Source organism: Ixodes scapularis, unplaced genomic scaffold, assembly GCF_016920785.2.
Source record: "Ixodes scapularis isolate PalLabHiFi unplaced genomic scaffold, ASM1692078v2 PGA_scaffold0__279_contigs__length_252992795, whole genome shotgun sequence".
Classification (NCBI taxonomy): domain Eukaryota; kingdom Metazoa; phylum Arthropoda; class Arachnida; order Ixodida; family Ixodidae; genus Ixodes; species Ixodes scapularis.
Genome location: NW_024609835.1, coordinates 107786167 through 107805915, shown reverse-complemented (window position 1 = coordinate 107805915; position 19749 = coordinate 107786167). Strand labels below are relative to the sequence as shown.

The window sequence follows — 19749 nt, the reverse complement described above, 5'->3', positions numbered from 1 at the left end:
ACTCAAGCTTATCATAAACAGGGAGGAATTTCAGTCTTGCAAAGTTCATTATCACAGATTACTCTCGCAAAGTTCGACCGTATGCCGCTGGGACAAATCTTTTTAAACACTGAGTTTGTGTGTCTAGTAGTGATGCAAAACTATCGATAAATTGACTATCGATACTGTTGATAGTTTTTCCAAAACTATCGATAGTCGACTATCGATAGTACTATCGATAGTTTTTCGATAGTCGACTATCGATAGTTTTGCATCACTAGTGTGTAGCGTAATCTGAGTGGTATTCATTATCAGCGGAAGTAGTGCGCCGCGAGAATGCGAATTAATTTAATCATGCATTGTGCCGTCCGCAATAATGATCAAGAAGTGCCACAAACTTCTCTTGTAAAAAGTATATATATATATATAATGTGTTTTTAGGAGGTACCTTTATCATACACATATCCTATGGGTGTCGGTTTGAGGGAAAAAATGAAGCCTAAAAAAATCCTGTCTTTTTATGCACTGGGAGGAAATCGCTAAAAACCGGCTGGCTGACGCTGCGACGATGACTAGTCAGTGGCAGACCATGTGCGCAGTGATTCCTCGGGGTGGATTGCATCGAGGTCTCTGAAGTCGGGGAACATGCTGGGGAGATGGCCGACGATCTTCTCCAGGGGCGGGATCAACAGATTGGCGAGCTTGTACGACCCGGCCTGGGAGAAGTGCAGTCCGTCCACGAACAGATCCTTCCAGTTCTGAGAGTGAACGATAAATTAAAAGAGAAACGTAACAGGTTGGGCGAGTTGCGACCTGACGAATTGCCAAGATATTTGAAAGAATTTGCGTGTAGCGGATAATTATCATAGAAGAGGCACCGTAACTTTCTACAGTTGCATAGACACTCTGACCGAATGACTCACTCTGCGGATATCCACAATCTAGACGAATACTGGTTTTACCGAATCACAATCTAGCCAATACAGAGTGTATACGAGTGCCGTACGAAGTCTTTTAAAGCTGCTAAGGCTGATAGTACTTGACGAACAAGGTGTAAAACAGATGATTGCGGGCCACGTGGCCGGTTGTTCTGGCTCAAAGTTGAGGGGATGAACGACGCTTATATTCCTCGAATTTTTTTTGGTGACTGCCATTACCTAGAGCAGTGGTCTCAAACTCGTTCGAGTGTGGGGGCCAAATAGCCCACACCGGAAAGGCCGAGGGCCAATGTAAGATGAAGGGGGGGGGGGGGGGGGGGGGGGGGAGGTAGAAGATTTTAATGAGAAGGGACCTCGTGCCCTATGCTTTTCGTAAACTCACAGTTTTGCCCGTGACATCTTTAAATTTAATTTGTTTATATGACTACTTCGGGCCCTGACCTGACGTGATAACAGAAATTAAAATTACACGGCCCCGCCAACCTGCTGGCATTTTTAATAGAACAAGAAGCGAGTAATCTGTCGTTCCCTGCTCAACATGTCTTTAAAAAACAATATTTTAATTTGACAGTTCTTGAATTCCTCACAATTATTATTATAACACTCTGAACAAATACCCGTCTTTTAATGGTGATATCTTTTTGAAGGTGAGAATCCAGAGCTCATAGCTTTAACTTTGGCACATGCTGCTGCTAAGCGAGAGTTTGCGCAGCCGACATGCGTCCTTCAACAAGTAGCTAAGCTAGGCTTGCAGACTAGTAGCGGTATTGTTGTACATTACAAAAAGCTGAAAATCACCAAATAAAGCAAAACAAAGGGCAAATGAACACAGAGAAGTATAAAATATGTGCATACGTTAAGATAGCAGAGCTACTTTTCGAGCGAAAATGAATAAACGAGATGGGATTACTATGACACATGTCATTCCTAGCGTTTGAGACATGGAAACTGGAACTCGCAGCCGGTTGCCTGCGGGCCGCTTCTCAGCGAGTCGCGGACCGCATGTGGCCCGCGGGCCTCGTGTCTGAGACCCCTGACCTAGAGAGAAAAACATAGCAAGTTTGTTCAGTTTTTTTTTTTTTTTAACGTTAGAGAGGGATTCTAAGTAGTATTTAGCGAAAGTAAAAAAATCGTTTCATGACCCCTTTATTCGCCTTGGGCTCGGTGTTGCGTTTACTGCGAGATATGCAACACCATAGGAACCATCAATCATGTCCTTCTCGACTGTTCCTCATTCGAGTCTGAAAGGTGCTTTCTGAAAGACAAAGACAGTAGCTTCGTTCGATTTACCTGCACTTCCTGCACCGGCACAAAAAAGTGCAGGGCGGTGTACTTCCGGTATGTGTATTGACATACGACCGGAAGAACGCCGCCCTTCACTTTTTTTTTTTTTCACTGATGCAGGAAGTGCAGGTAAATCGAACGAAGCTACTGTCGACATTTGATGACCGACCATTTAGCTTGGAAAAAATCCTTGGCTCATGGTCATCACGAACCAATGCGGTAAAAGCTTCAGGGGCTCTCTTATAGTTCGTCTCAGAAGTACTGGACTGACTTCACGGCTTTGAAGACCCTCCCGAGTGACCAAAAGTGAAATCCGTACTCCTGCACCATGATACTGCACCCATCGACAGCGACATCTTTCGCTTTTAATTTTTGTTAGCTCCATCTTCCACTCCTTTAAATACCTGTTTCCCTACTCCCGTACGGAATAGCACGCTAGGACAACTGGTCCAGGCGAGCCTATACGCCCTTTCCATATCTCATTCACTCACCCACTCAGCATTAAGGTTTCCGTAAAAATATACAAGTGTCCCCCCCCCCCCCCCCTCCCCCTCTCCCAATTTTTTTTTTTAATCGCCAATGTAGCGTCACGCCGCGGTGGTGGCGCGCCGGACGCACTTCCGCTCTGGGGCGGTGGGCAGAAGTCGCCGTGCCAGACATGCATTCCTGCGTTCCTTTGGAAGAAACGACACAAAACACCTCCCTTCTCGTCAAAATGCTGCGACGGGGGAGTCTGGAAAGGTTTGAAGATCAGTTTTCATGTGTTTCTGCCCCCTCCGTTCGTTCGAGAACGTGGATAGTAGCCGTGAAAAGGGCAAACCAGACGCTGTCGAGCTACGATTGCTTGTGTGGGCAACACTTTGTGGTCGCCAGATGTATTTGCTTTGTTCCAACAAAAACGAGAGAAAACCGCCAAGTTGTCCGATGTCCAATTTGAAGACGCACTGAACCCACGGGTTCAGTGCGTCTTCAAATTCACACGGCCGCCTGATCGTTCGAACTTTCGTCTGCTCTTTGTCGTCTGCTCGTTCAAACAAAAGCGGCCCGTAGACCAAACTTTGACCCGGTGATTGCAATAAGAAGTAATTGCAGGCCTCAAAAGACTTAAGTAGGCTCGGTGTAAACAGTAGATACAAGATGTTGATCATTGGTATCAGTGGCCATCACCGACTTGTTACGCTTGGTTTGTTCCCGCTTCCGATTCTCAGTATCGACGTCGATCATCGCCGCCACCTTCTACACTTTTGCAACACGAGCGACGTCGCTACCGAAAATAGCTGGAAAAATCTCATCATGGTTTTGGCGTCCATTCTGCGGCGTTCATGCGAATGAATCGCCGCACGTCAAATTGTTTACGGAAAGTTTAGCGGCGTAACGAGCCTTAATAATTTCGCTTAGGCGATTAAAGTGGTAAGACATTGCGATGAGGACGTAGAATCGACAATTCCAACGCGAAAAAGAGTATGCAGACTCACACAGACGCCGATAACTCGACATTCGAGTGGTTTGTTGACGCGGGACGCGGTGCTTCTTGCCCGCACCCCATTACGCATCCGTTCGAACTGTCGTCTGCTCTTTCAAACTTGGCTGCTTTTTGTCGTCAGCTCGTTCAAACGACAGCGGCCCGTAAACCAAACGTTGACCCGGTAATTGCGATAAGAACTAAGTGCAGGCCTCAAAACAATTTTGAAGGTTGGTTGGGGTAAGTAGGCTAAGTGTAAACAGATACAAGAATATGTTTATCAGTATTGTTACCGGTGGCCATCACACACTTGTAATGCCCGATTCTACTTGCGGTTTTCAGTATCGACGTCCACCATCTCCTCTACGGTTCACGCTTTTGCAGTCCGAGCAACGTCGCGTCTGAAAACAGCGAGCAGAATCTCATCGTGGGAGTCAGGCTTTAGCGCCCGTTCTGCGGCGTCGACGTGAAATGAATCGCCGCACGTCACATTATTCACGCAAAGTTTTGCCTCGTTAGTTTTGCTGAAGCCGCTAAGTAGTCAGACATTGTTAGGAGGACGTAGCATCAACAATTCCAACGCGAAAAAGAGCACGGGGACTCCCACCGACGCCGACAACAACGCATTTCAATGGTTTGTTTATGGGCGACGGTGGGCTTCTTGCCCACCATCCACCGCGCATGCGCGGCGCCGGTGGCGTCCGCTAGGGGCGCTCCGGTTTGTTTGGAAACATGAGTTGGTGTATAGGTTCGAACCCGATGACAAAGTTTCAGCACGAACCAAGATTTTAATAAAAAGTTAGAAGTGATTTTCTGAAAATGTCAAGAGAGAATTGTGACCGACGGTGCTCTGGAATACAAGGAGCTCTATATGGCACCAGAAACTGAAAACGGGCTAAAATGGGACTTATTTTCCCATTGAGATTTTCAGAAAATCTCATAACTTTTGAAAAAAATATCGGTTAGTGCTGAAACTTTGGCACCTGGTTCGGACCTTTAGGGGAACCTTTTGGCGGAGAATGAGCGTTCGGCGATGAGTAGTTTAGTTTTGCGGTGAAAAAACAAAACAAAAAAACCTGTAAATGTTTTTTAAACATCCTTTATAAAAAAAAAAAAGAAAAAAAGAAACCTGATAACGGCACCTGATAACACATGACTAGGGTTTCCCTTCTCTCCTGCCTGTAATCACGTTATTGATTTTTGTGCTTCATTCTAGCATTTTGTTACTGGAAAGCGCGCACATTGCAAGAGGGGAAGCATATAATTTTCCACTCTCGGAGCTACAGATTGCCTGGTCAGTGCGAGTTGTAAGAACACCCAAAGTCATGATTGTCTGTCATTCAGTACTCGTTTTTAATATTAATCAGGAGGTGGTCGCAGTACGTGTGGATTGAAATACCCCGGGGAAAATTGTCTTTGTCTCTACCAGCTACACCCCGACACGGGGCGACAACACAGAGTCATCTTCGCGTCGATGTCTCGTTTATGCTCACTGTTTCCCATGGAAAGAATACTGATCGCCGGAGATTTCCGCGGCTCTCCTGAGATAAAATAAATATATTATATCATGTCATATCATATCATATCATATCATATCATATAATTTCAATGCAGCTAATACGACCTGGTGATACGGACGCAACACCCATTTACTAAACTTGAACAACAGGCCAAATAGGGAATTCGACTCTTCTCAATGATTTGGGCATTCCCACCCGGGTGGGCCTACACTCTGGAGAGCAATGCACCAGACTAGACATCACATGTAGTTCACAAGGAGCTCACATGCAGCTCACATGGGTTTGCTACGGCATGGGCCTGTGAGAGAGACCCATGGCCGCGCAGTGATCACTATCCCATTTGGATCACACTCCTTGCGCGTCAGAAAAAACGAAAAAGAAGGATCGCTGCACGAATTGGAACTGTTTCCATCAAGAAATGTCACTTCGAGTACAAGAAGGGGTCTGCTTAGCACTCATTGACAGCAACACGAGTGCACTTACCGAATCAACAAGAGGATTGGAATTGCCCGAAGAGATCCCACCACCGGACAAACATCTTCTTAATATTTGGTATGCGCGAAAGCTAATGCACATGCAATATCTTAGCAACGGCCGAATGTACAAGGAGCTTACCGACCTTCAGCACAAGACCGCGCAGAATAATCGACATTCCAAGGTACTCGCGAGAGCACGCTGCATAGAACATTGCGCCTCCTTCAACAGCACAGCGGAGCTGGCCAAGCTCTTGAAATTATATCAGGCACTCCAGGGCAGAAGCAAGGGACTCGACACAATTCCAAATGTAGCGTTCCAGGAAAACAAATCCTTTGATGACATCGAAGAGGAGGCGGCCAAAACTTTCTTCCCACTACCTGACCCCCCCCCCCCCCCCCCCCCCCCTATCGGTCTATCTACACACCCGAAACCGTCGATATAGAGCGATCCTGTGGAAAGTCGGCTCACTATGGTGGAACCTGTCACGGCCCTCGATCAGGTTCGGATAAAGAGTTCCCCAGGAAAGGATCATTACGTGACCCGCAGTCCGAAACTTTCCCGAGTATACCCTCATTGAAAGTCACCAATACCATCTGGGTGAACAGGGAATTCACTTCCTCACTCAAACATGCTGTAGTCCCTCCGATAACCAAACCAAGCAAACAGCACAACGCCACAACCAGCCTAAGACCCGCGACTCCGACCCCCACCTTATGTAAGCTCACGGAACGACTGTGCATCAATAGGCTCAATTACCATCTTGAAGAGTGCTCAACCTTCCTTCATCCTACACAGACAGGCTTTCCTTCCGACATGGGACACATGATAGCGTTTTTCATCTACGCCGAATGCTCGAAAAGCACAGAAGATAACAGCCACACATCCTGGTGGCTGTAGACATAAAGAAGGATTTTGATAGAGTCACCCACGAGGCGATACTTGATAGTTTACGAGAAGAATATTCAGGCAAAGGCATCCTTAACTTGGTCAAGAGCTTCCTTCATCACCGTACATTCGAAATTCACGCAGGCACAACGAACCCTCGCATATGCAGCAAAGAAGTAGTGGTACCCCAATGATCAGTCATTTCATCGATGCTTTTCAATATTGTCACGAGGTCCATAGCGACGGCCCTTGAGAAGGAATATACCGTTCGATTTACGTTCTATACGGTTGACATCACGCTTTGGTCGGAAAAAAGAGGATTCCGAAAGCACAGAGCGTGCATGTGGAAAAGCACTCCTCATCATCGAGAAAGCTATGCGGAGAGCAAGTCGTCTGCTTTTTACGCAGGAATTGCGGTGATGTCAAAACGACACCGAGCTCTGACTTGCCTTGAAAGTCAAATTTGGGGGTTTTACGTGCCAAACCGACGACGGGCAGCTGGCACGCCCCAGCGGAGGACTGAGGATTAATTTGGACCACCTGGGGATCTTTTGACGTGCAACCGAAAGCTCGGTTACACGGCGCCTTCTCCGCACTAGGCCTCCGTCAGATTGCGGGCACCGCAATTGCCGGGATTCGAACCCGTCATATGGGGATCCGTAGGCCAGCGCTCTCGCCTCGGAGCCACCGAGGCGGCCTGACTGGCCTTGATCGAAATGATAGTGAGTAGACCTCTATGCTAGATGTCTTGAGGTCTACCCACTATTTTTTTCAATCAGCCAATAAGAGCTCAGCGTTTTGACATCATCGAAACCCATCTGCATGATACAGACGATCTTGCGCTCCGCATAGCCCCTACAGTCACGCAATTCTATCACCGGGAAAAACAAACAAACAATACATCCTTATTCGGGGACCTGCCGCAGAACGGGCCATGGTGTCATTCACGTTACAAGGGTGAAGGTTGGATTCGCGTATACTGGGGATGCCTATCACTTCCGAAGAAGGAGCGGACACGTGGACCAAGGAACTCGCAGTGGTTTGTAGGAAGTTCCCACATCTAATTAGGTGCTTATCCAACAAGGTCGGAGGAGCAACACAAGACCTTGCCCGCAAACTTGTGGAGGCCGTCCCAGTGTTACGCGCTATGCACTACCAGCTCACTCGAGTACAACTGCAGAAACTCGAAGGCCTCTACAGACATGCCTTGCGAATCATAACCGGCCTCCCGTATCACACATGCACGAAATAGCTATTCAGATACAGTCAACTCGCTGCTCTACAAGATATCTTAGCCAGGGCAAACAACGATCAGGCACTGCGCTTTTATATACCGCACGGCCAACGTCTTTTAGAATATGACGACCAGATGTTTCACGCGACAACGTTTGACTCCACGGTGCCCCAATCAGAAGACATACTCATGACCACCGCAAAGCCTATACCCGTGAAAGTAACTACCAAAAAACATGCCCACCAAAGGAATAGGTATGCACAAGCAGCTCCGCAGCATGCCCTAAAGAACAGAAGATCTACATGGACGGTTCATGGCAGGAGGATGACGGTCTATGGCTCTAGCTGCAACGGACATTTTCGGAATGAAACGCACGCCGTGCCTTTCTACATTCGACAATGTCTCCACTACGGAGCTCGAGTTGCAGGCTTAGAAGGGGTCCAGCGCTACCATTCTCACGTACAGCCTGGAGGCTCTGAAAGCCCTACGAGGCCGCGCACAACTGAACTCCACTTCTTATATCTCATTAAAAAAAGTCAGCAAAGGAATCAGTAGAAACCACAACGTCGAGATATAAGTACAGTGGATATATCGGGTGTTGCCCGAAACAACCCATTCCCGTTTGAACCCATCCCGTTTTGACCCATTCCCGAAACGACCTTCCCGCTTGAACCCGTCCTGTTTCGACCCATTCCCGAAACGACCTTCCCGTTTGAACCTGTCCCGTTTCAACCCGTTTCCAAAACGCCCTTCATATTTGAACCCGTAGACAAGACATATTTTACGTTTGAATTCGTCCCGTTTGAACCCGTTGGTATAAAGCCCCGCACATCTCAACCTCTTCGCGAAAAGTGTTCATCGTTCTAATCCTGGTTTGCGCAGTTTTTCTGCCAAAGAATATGTCCCTAAATGATGTTAATGCAATTGATGCGAAGGTGCAGGCGAGCAATTTAGTTATGTTGTGAAATATTTTGGCTTGTAAACGTATTCCTAAAATATGCAATACTTTCAGACAAACTTCAACGAAATATATTTCTACTTGAACCTCTTAAAATGTTTCTTTCAAGATGGTCCCCAAAATGTGTAACTACGAAATGGACTATGTACACTGCGCGACAACGTTACCACGAACACGATGTTGGCGATTTTTCGAATTTTACTTAGAAATGGTATTAGGAGGTACCACATTTTACCGCTTAGGTTAATGACCCAGATGAGCACCTTCAAACACACTAATAATATTGATGGCAGTCTCCTGATTTTTTTTTTTTACACTAACAGCTAAAACCAACATTCGCTTGTTCGCACTAACGGTTTCGCGCTCTGTACAATAACAGGGAGCTTTCGTAGACCGTTTTTGACGTCACGCGACGCTCCTAAACAACCCGCTATACGATACCCAGAACTCTACAGTCAAGGCCATGGGTGCACAGGCGCAGTAGCGGCTACTTCGTTGCAGAGAGCTTGGCGAAAGGGGAAACGCGGTCTACGAAAGCTTCCTAATAAAGTCTTAGAGTAACGCAGGAAAGCCATTTGAGTAAGCAAAAATTAGCGTTGCCTAAGTTTTTATATCGCGACGCTATTTTTAGGTTACCCAAAGCGCTTGCGTACGTTATTCTAAAACTCCCTTATAGTGAACGGGACATTTTTAATAGTGATAAATCAGACAGACTGACGGGCATATGACTGCGACTTCATTTTCTTACAAGTTCAAACACAGAACTGTCACGTACACACACACAAAAAAAAAATCATAAACCACAAAATGCTATCGCCTTGGTTGAGGAAGTCGAGCAGGAAAGTCGCGCCATCAGAAAGGCGACGCTCCAATTGTGATAGTTCGCGGCGGTCACCTGGCCGGCACGGCACCACCATTTGCAAGCTGCTGCAGCGATATCCTTAGGGAGGTTTCGTAGATCGTTTCGCGCTGTCCCGCAACGCTCTCCGCAACCCGCTACAAGATCCGGGTTTCTACAGCCAAGGCCATCGGCGCGCAGGCGCGGTAGCGGCTTCTTCGTTGCGGTGGGCTTAGCGGAGGGGAAAACGCGGTCTACGGAAACTCCCTCCCTCATGTCAAGGCCTCATCCCGTTTGCAGGTCGATGAAGTTGTAAATGTTCGGGTGAGCCCTCCCTGACACAGCGTTTATCTTACGGTGCCTTGTCTCCGAGGTTGTTTCGGGCGAGGAAGAAGTGATGTGAGCAAGGAGAACAGACACTGGACACTTGAACCTAATCAGCTGTTAACGAACAGTACAAACGAACCGAACGGTGGCCGAAGCGGAAAGGTAGTTTCGGGAAAGGGCGAAACGGGAAAGGATGAAACGAGAAGGTCGTTTTGAGCCGAGTCGAAACGGGAAGGTACAAACGGGAAGGTTGTATTGGGAATGGGTCGAAACGGGAACCACCCGATATATCCAGGCTACGCCGGGAACGTAGGCAACGTGGAGGCGCACATACTTGCGAGGAAGACCCTTCTCAATCACCCCTCGGAGTTATCAATACCCATCCTCCAACACAAACGATCCCCGGAAAAGCAATAAACAGTAATAAGAGAAACAAAAGAAAGAAAAGAAGTGTCGACAGAATATATCTAGTCTGCACCACTTCATACCGAGACGCATTGCAGGAAAGGCACAAGTCCTCCATACCAAAGCTCGCTCCGGCTATGCCCGACCTGACGACATAATTGCAAGATGGGAATCTTGCAATTATGTCGTCAGGTCGGGCATAGCCGGAGCGAGCTTTGGTATGGAGGACAATGCAAGAAGGATAATAATTGACTGCAGAAACCACTATTGTTGGTTGTCTATGAATTGCGATAGCATTTGTCACGAGACTGACGACGCAGCTCGCTGTGAATACGACGACGCAAATTTTGACTAAACATTTTATTTTATGAATGGTTTACGACGCAATCATTGACGTCGACGCAGCTGCAGTGCGCCACTTCGAAATCGAGTAATTGATTGCTTCGTTTCTGTGTAATCGTTTATTATTCTATCTCTGTGAAACGCTTAAAGGCTGCTTCCCACCGTCATTGCAGCTTCCTGTGTGTCTTGTCCTGTCTCTGTATAATCGGTTATAATGTGCAAGCTGCTTCACCGCTATCATTGACCATCTGCCTACTATACTTTGTCTCGTCCTACGGTGGACTAAAGGCCAAAGCCACGGGCCGCCAGGTCCAATCACGTTCCACGCTAAACTATGACATGCCTAGCATTGATTAGGGGTGGACGAATAATGCTCCGAACCCAAAAACGCTGCATCGTTTTTGATAGCTTCGACACTGCAAACAGCCTGTACGTCGTGGCTTTTTTGCAATGTAACATTGTTGAGTCACTCCCTGCTATTCGATTCGAACCACTGTCCGCCCATTCCCAACAGTGATCCGAGACGCGGGCCCTGATACGTGCATCAAAGCACAATACCAGACAATTTCTAAGTGGCTCATGATTGGATCGGGCGGTCCGTAGCTTTTGGCTTTAGTCCATCGTAGGGTGAGACGAAGTATAGCTCAACCCCAACCGATAATTCCTTCGTAACTCGGGCGCAAATCTGAATCTGTGCGTACTGCCGCTCCATGTATGCGCGGCGCGGATTTACCTCCTTGCGCCGCAGCCAATCGAGTGCGAGCACAGAGTGCGCATGCATTCTCTGCCACTTTCGAAGGGGTGCGGAAGTGAAGGAGAGAGTACTGCCGCTCTGCGTACGCGCGGCGCGGATTCAACTCCTCTTTTTTTCTTGCGAGCACAGCTACCGTATCGCGAAAACCGGGTGAAGTAGCTAAAGAATGCTATCGCAATAAAAACACACAAACTTCCTCCCGACCTACTCATTTTCAAGCAGTGTCGGCAAGAATCCCCAACGATTACCCATCTACTTTGGTCTAGAGTGCCTTCATGTGCGCTTCGCATAGAGTGATGCCAACTGGTTCTTTCCCTTTCCCACACCCTCTTCCACCGCCATTTTGTTCCTCTCATTGTTTCCCCGTGCGCCGAAAAGTGGCCTTTGTGTCCATCGGTAATCCCATCCGAGGGGGAAAAGGCTAATCCTTCCTCCGTGGGTTCCACAACGCTGCTCCGAACTTCTGAGATAAGGCGCTTGTTTCCGGGAGGGTTATAAGCCCCACGAATTATCGCCGAGAAACAAAATGGCTGCTGGTTTGTCGGCGAGTGGTATTACAAAGGGTGGCATCACCCTAGCAAAGCGCACATGAAGGCTCCCTACTTTGGTCCTTTACGACTCTGGAAGCCATTCGCAACAACCACAAACCACCGGAAGCCCGAACTCTCCAAGACCATAGACCATAGGAGGCTATGCCAAGACTAAATATACCTCACAAACAATACTAAACAATAAAAATAAATGAATAAAATAAAACTGCTCGCGTTGCGGGCCTTTGTCAAGGAGGCCCACCTCGTCAGCAGAGCCTGAGGATAGAAAACGCTCAACCCTAACTACCCTCTCTCCCCAAACAGGCCAGAGAGCCATCGTGATCGAATTAATTAATAATTTATTAATTCAATTTTAATCCTGCTTCAAGCTGATTGCGTGACACAAAAAATATGAAGTCACGAGTTCAGCAATCGACTTTCCTCTAGGGGCATCCGTCTTGAAATATATATGTACAGATGTTTGACGGCATCTAAGAAAGAAACATTTTTTTTCTTTTAAACTGCTGATGTACCTGCTCTTTTAGAAATGCTGTGAAGGTGTCGACGACAGTGAGGTTCCTCTTTGACCCCAGAGTTTTGCAGGCATTGGCATAGGTGGAAATGACATTGACGCTTCGGTACTTCAAAGGAAGCCCTGAAAAAAAAAGGTAATGTGCTGTTTCCATTGAGTTTCTAAATTTAAAGGTAGCTACCCACCTTTTCAAACTTGGCTAGGTTTATGCAAAATTATATATAAAAAAATAATAAGCGGGGCATTATAAAAAAACAAAAAAACTGACAGGCTTGCCGAGGTTTTTATTTGAGCCAGGGCCCAACTACCCAGAACACAATTTGCGGTTTGAATTTCAGTCGCGCTTTTTCTTTTTCATGGTCATGTGGCGTTTATCCTATACGCCAGTACTTAAGGGAATACAGGATTTTCTCCTTATTCGTATTAGACAGAAGAACGGCCGCGCCAAATCCTTCCCTGGTGAAATAATTTATTTAACGACGTCTAAGCAGACGTCATTTGGGTAACAAATCTGGTGCAGCTTTGGCAAGTTCAAAATTAGCTAATAAAGAGCCTATAAAACACTTCGTCCGATTCACTCCAGAAATGTGTTTATTTGTTTCTGCTAATATTTCTTTTTCCAGAGTCGTTTGTGCAGGCCACGAAAAGCACTTACCGGAGGTTTTGCGGGACGCAATCCAGGCATCATTATCTGCTACTGGTGGAGTGATGATTACAATATTTTCATCCGGTATACCACATATCTGGACAGCATTATGTACAAGCTTCATTATTTTCCACACACAAAAAGGTTACGCTAGCTTGATCATGCTGAAAAAACCGGAGAGCACAGTATGAGCTAGGCACACGTTTTGTGTGACGTTATAAGGTCACATGACTGTGACGAATATTGCATCGCGTGACGTCATAGTATCACGTGGCGGTAGAGTCACATGACCTCTTGTAACACCGTCCCGTCACTCGACGTCACGGTGTTATGATGACATCATGACATCGTGATGACGTCACGGCGTCACGTTAGATCATGACTTCACAGTCCGTGGCGATTCTTCATGATGGTTTTTCGTGACGGTTCTTTATGATGGTCTTTTTTATAGAACAGAATTCGACCGATGAAACAATTTCTGTTTCTGCGCGTAGCGGCATGTATGAGCAGGCGATGAAAACAATGGTTTATCTTGTGGTGTCACTCTTTGATGGCACGCGTCATTTTTCTTGTTTAAGCGACTTCTGTTTCCGTGTGCTCCTTCGTTGTTACAGCATGTCGAATCTACTTCGTTCAACCTCGCACTTCATGGCAAACAACGCGATGTAGTTAAATTACTAATCAACTCGGCGGTGTTCGACTCCTGTGAAAACAAGGAAGTTACTGCTCTAAAAAAACAAAGGACGAGTCCCATTTTCTTACGCAAAACATTTCGTTACGAAATATTACGTTGAAGTCACCGGGACCTCTGTGCTTCATATTAAGCGAGGCTACCAGTTCAGGGAGAAAGCATGACACGTGACATTTGGGACACGAATGTTTCGTTGACTTAAACGTAACGTAACTTAACGTAAGAAAATGGGGCAGTGTGAACCAGCCTTTAGGCAGCTCAAAAGAATGAACTCAGGGTGCGAGGTCGATGTGCCACTGCATAGTACCGTGTCTTGAAAAGTACACGAGAAATACGCCGTAGGTTGGAGGCATGCAGAGAGCAGTTAAAATTTCGGCCATAAAATTGTGTGTCTTTCATAAATACATATTCATCACAGGGTATGCTACAGTACAGTGTTACGGAGACCAAAATTTGCTTCCGGCATTAGGAAAAAAAAAAGGAAAAACTTGGCGCTTAAAGTCAAAGGGTTAAATGAACACCTCCGTTCCCCAAAAATCGTCCATAATGTGAGTCGGGGTTCATATTAACAAGACACAACTCTCAATGCTGCGGCTGAAGGGGGCCGATAGTTTCCGTCTCAATGCACAAAGTGCACCCACCTTGACATACGAGAGCATCTCTTCCATGTTCCGTACGTACTCATGTAAGGGAACAGCGGGGTCCCCGCCCTCCACAAAGCTGGAGCAGTCATTGGCGCCGAGGCAGATCACGAATGCTGCCACCGTGCTGGCATCCTCTGGGCCCAGGACACGGGGAAGCACGTACTTGCACATGCGCGAGTTGTAGCCCGAGAATCCACGTGCCACCACGTCACACTTCCTGGAGGAGGAGGCATAGTCAGGTGATCGGAAACAATAGGGACCTTTAGCAAACCGTTGCCGTGCTCCGCGTGCCGCACTATACGGAGCCTTTGAAGCATGCTTTTAAGCGCGCGCCAGGGGGGTACCATGACCGCGGGGCGCGCGCTTAAAAGCATGCTTCAAAGGCTCCGGTAGTGGAGTATGCGCGGAACACGGTAACGGTTTGCTAAAAGTCCCTAATGACTGCAGTCGGTCAGACTTTCAACAGAGCGGCGTTCCGTGGCAAAGAGCAATACAAAAGTAGCATACTAATTTGGTACTTTTTTAAACAAAACTGTACCTTTAAAGTATTTTTTCCTCGCTTTCATTATCCGAATTATACTTTAATTGTACTTTTAGTGTATATCATAGTTCAGAGGCTGCGGTTTTCGGGTCCACCAAGTCCGACAACTATAAGGTGTTCATACTGGAAGTATATGCTTAATATTCCGTTCATAAACCAAACCAAACCAAGAAAAAAAGAAAAGAAAAGGTATATACCTTAAGTCACCAAAACAGCTGTGGTCATCGTTGGGGGCGTGTCCCTACACACTTCATCTCTGGTGGTGTCATGTCGCCTCCAGAAGCTTCCTACCTCCATGCTTTTTACCACGGGATATATAGGTGCTCTGTCTCGGTTAATGTTTGATTAACATTTTTGGCACAAGGGCATTTGTTCTTTTTTCGCACATATCTTTGGCGGTATGTAGAGTGTTTTAGTTCTAATAGACATCAGTCGACTGCTCACAAAATACACGATGTCCTCTGCGGACATGACGATATCTGCTGACACGTCTCACGCATGTTGGAAACAAGTATGCTTCGTATAAGTGACCGTTTAGAACATGTCTGCGGGCAGTCTTTTGTAGTACAAAAGTGACCGCGACATTGAGCCCCTGCAGAGCGTGACGAGCATCTTACTATCGCTCCACAGCGTCAGTCGCGGATAAGAATGACGAATAATTATATTCACGAATCGAAAAGCGTAAAAAATAAGACATTTTCTGGGTTTGTTAAGTTGTCGGCGACTTAGTCACTCACTTTAAACGAACTAGGACGTCCTAACCCCCCCAAAAAAAGAAAGCATGCACTTTAGTTTTGACGTGGAAGGCTACCTCTCAAACGCAGTGGCAACAACAGAACCCCAGCAGCCTTCGGTTGAGAAGCAGTGCTGTAAGAGAGAAAGGCGGTATTAGGTTCAAAGTATTTTGTTTATATTTTTTAAGCATTTAACTTAAATCTTCATTTTGTAGGATTTTGTGAGGCATGTACAGGAAACTAACAAGATGTCTCAGATGTAAATTTAGGAAACTTTTCCCCTGCCGTGTGGCAGGCGCATCATATCCCTGCGACAGCAAGAAATATTTTATTTGAATATGACATTATCTGATCGGCAAATAAGCACGCGCCACTTCTGGTGCAGTGCGCTGCCCGCGCGACTCCCTTAGTCAAGATCGCGAGCTGATTCTCCGATCATTTATATATAATTTGATGAAAATCCCACGAACATTTGCCGTGCGGCAAGGCTAGTAATTTGAGAAATGGCACCACATTACACGACATACTTAGTCCGAAGCATTTTCATGCCGGTTTGCTTGCCGGCGTGAGTCGAATACAGCATGGCTATCTCGTTGATGCTACACATGTGCACACTCGACTACACTGGTGGCTCCGATGACATCATTTAGTCATTTGAAAGAGTACGAAATGTTGACGATCTCGTGTTCAGGCTAGTGGTGCAAAACTATCGATACTACTATCGATACTATCGATAGTGGAAGCCACATTTACCTATCGATAGTGAAAAACCTATCGGTAGTGCTATAGAATATAGATAGTCGAGTATCGTAAAACTGCTATCGGTAATATACTATTGACAGTCGACAATTTTAAAACTATCGATATTGGCGATAGTTGGCTATCGATATTTGAATGTCATAAAAAATATCGATAGTACGCTATAGATAGTCGACTATCGATAGTCGATTATCGTGAAACTCGATTGCATACTATTAATAGTCGACTATCGTAAAATTGCTTATGGTCGAATATCGTGAAACTATCGATAGCCAACTATCGTAAAGCTATTGATAGTGGTTTCTTAGTTGACGAAGAACGTCATGGGTTTATCCAGTAAATGACGCGTAGCTCGGAGAAAAAAGCGACTGCAATTAGGGACTTCCTCATGATTATCGAGTAATGATCTAAAACCTATGAGAAAACAACGAGAAAACGCGAATCCTCATTAGAAACTATTGACAATAAACTGCAAAAATATATATTGTGTAGTACTATTGAAAAACTACGAATAAAATATATCAACTTGATATGTGGTCGAAGTTTTTTTGTTTTTGTTTCGTTTTAGATTGCTTTTCGGGGTGTGTTTTTTGCTTTCTCTAGGCAGAGCTCAATCAGAAAAATAGAAATTACTGTCGCGCCGATGAGTAAACTATCGCGTCGCATAAAGACGAAACCCTGATTGAATATGTGCTAGCGATGGTGATAGAATGCGCAAGTGTGAAGACATGACTTCACCCGTATAAAAAAATACGTGTTTTTCTATTTCAAGCAAACGGGATGCAAGAAAGAAAGGAAACAATACTACGTTTCGAATTCACCAGTTTTTTTCACTGAAATAATTTCTCATTGCCAACAATACCGTTACTTGGATCACAGGAAATTTTCGTTTTATCGTTCATTTTTTATCCAGTTAACATTATATTCCCAAACTTATTGTATTTGAAGAATAAAAAGCTAAAAGAGTCAGTAAAACTAACCATGTCTCGGTATATTTTTATTTGGTAATGTTCAATTCGAAGTCTCACAACAAAATCATTGTACATATATTGATTGAAAAATATTTATTTAGAGATTATGCGCTTTTGTATTCTGAAGTCGTATTTTATACCAACAGGTACTTTTTTCCCAGCCACCATTATTACATTTTGCCAAAATATAACTGAACAAAAAGGGGCAACATATCACGGCAAATATGCCTAACTCCTTTTTTTTCAGCCGCAAATTCCCGATTATCGAAAATTAGCGGTATAAATAACCATCAGCAAAAAAAAAAAAGTATATATATATATATATATATATATATATGCATTGCTCCGTGCATGACCGAGAAGGAACGCTTCTCTTCTGGAAGATTTGAGTTTACTGTTAAGCGTAAAAAATAAGGAGGCCAACATGATCTTGTCGAGTCAATCTCGCCTTACTCAAACATCCTATATTTCATCTCATGAATTGCGTGCAGCAGAGGCAAACGCATAGGTGCGAGCGCGTGGCTTTCAGATTTGCTTTCCTTTCACGTGCACTCGCGGAAGGAAAGCAAATCTGAAAGCCACGTGCCCGCGCCTATGCCTTTGCCCTTGCTGCACACAACTGCAGAGATAGAATATCGAATATTGGAGGTATACCGAGTGCAATAAGGAGCCGAGCGCGACCATTCCGACGCACTCTCCTGATGGAGAGTGCGTCAGAGATTAGGCAGTTTTAGAATAGTGCACGCTAAAGCTTTGCGTACGCAAAGAATAGCGTCATCGCCATTGCGCATGCGCCGAACGCTAACCACGTTATGCGTTTTGCGTGCGCTTTTTTAGCGCACGCAATTTTTCAGAAATTGCGTGCGTACGCAAATAGTCTTTGCGCACCTCCAAGGAAATTTTGTGATGAGAATTTCGTAAAAGCCAAGCAAAGTTGGACATTTCAAAGCAACCTTAAGCGGTATCACCTCAGGACCACTTACCGTGCACCTTCACACAAAATTTACTTGTAATACACCGTTTTTTTATGCAATTTATTTTGTCGTTGTGATCAGAAAATTCCGAATTTTTCGGATGAATCGGAATGGACGAGAAATGTAGCCACGAGTGTATTTCGGATATCTTTTTTCGGATATATGCGAAAACGCGGAACCCTCTCATATGTCATAGAAATGACACGGTATTTGCTGCAGACATTAGAAAGTTTTAGAGAACCGTTTTTGCATAACGGACCCGGTACGACGGACCTTCCGGTACGAACTGCGCATGCGCTACCGCATAAGTCTCGCGCATGCGCAGTTCGTATCGGAAGGCCCATCGTACCGTATCGAATGTGCAAAAACGGCTCCCTAAAAGTCCCTAGTATGACGGAATCATCTGCGATTCAGCTCAAACGCGTTGTAATCATGTTTTCTTTATACATATGCATGTTTCGAACATGTCTGCTGACCATGAGCAATCTGCCAGGACCACTGTACATGTTAATGGCCGCGGCTTTGAAGTTTCACAAGCTACCGAGCCGTTGACAGACCTAAGAAAAGAAAGCCTCGGTACTCACCTGTGTGAGCGAGTCACCGAACAAAAAAATACGCGGCCACGCAACCCTCGCCTTCTGAGCCATTTCGCGTGTAATGACGCCGCCCCCAACGTAACACGCGCGTAAACTTCGTAGACGACCGTTTAAACCCTTCCAACTCTCGAACTACAGCTACACAGCGGAAATGCCGATATAAAACGGCGCCCAACTTCACGACCCGTGCCTAAACGTGGGGCAGTTTCCGAAGCTCGTAGCGTGCGCGTATATATACAGCTGGACGGTGGTTTCATTTGTTTTTGCTTAACACACAGCTGCACTGGAAATGGAACGAGAGAAGTGTACGAATAAGTGCGACTACACTTCAAAAGTGGCTGTGACTTACTTGCGTCACCTAGTGAGGGTATTTGTTTGATGCAAATTAATTTGTTTGGAGTATCGTATATAAGCGAACAACCAGTATGACGGAAACGATTTCGATGTGATTTTGCATGCCAGACCAGAAAGTTATCGCACGGAAACGTGCGATCGGGGCAACCAAAAATCACCAGAAATCCAAACGCTCGTTCGCATGCTTTGTCTCGGGTATTTTTAAGCGAACTAAAATAATGCATAACCAAAATAATAGTATCTCCTTTCAAAGTTGCAACAGTGAGGTATTGATACTTAAATGTGTGTGTCGTAGCCCTTTTGGCTTCGTCCTCCGAAGATCGGGATTGTGTCCTCGGGTCATCTATTGGGATTGATGATTTTCATCGTGTATT

The 19749-nt window shown here is 45.7% G+C and overlaps 1 protein-coding gene across 1 annotated transcript; it reads right to left on the bottom strand.

Annotated features, from left to right (window-relative positions):
* Positions 1-483: 483 nt before the first annotated feature.
* Positions 484-19072, bottom strand: LOC120846505 (isoamyl acetate-hydrolyzing esterase 1 homolog). The gene is made up of 6 exons (XM_040218288.1): positions 19010-19072; positions 15799-15854; positions 14444-14663; positions 13121-13208; positions 12467-12588; positions 484-737 (listed from the first exon to the last, which is right to left on the bottom strand). The coding sequence occupies exons 1-6, from the start codon at positions 19070-19072 to the stop codon at positions 552-554; spliced, it is 735 nt and encodes a 244-aa protein (XP_040074222.1). The 3' UTR covers positions 484-551.
* Positions 19073-19749: the final 677 nt, after the last annotated feature.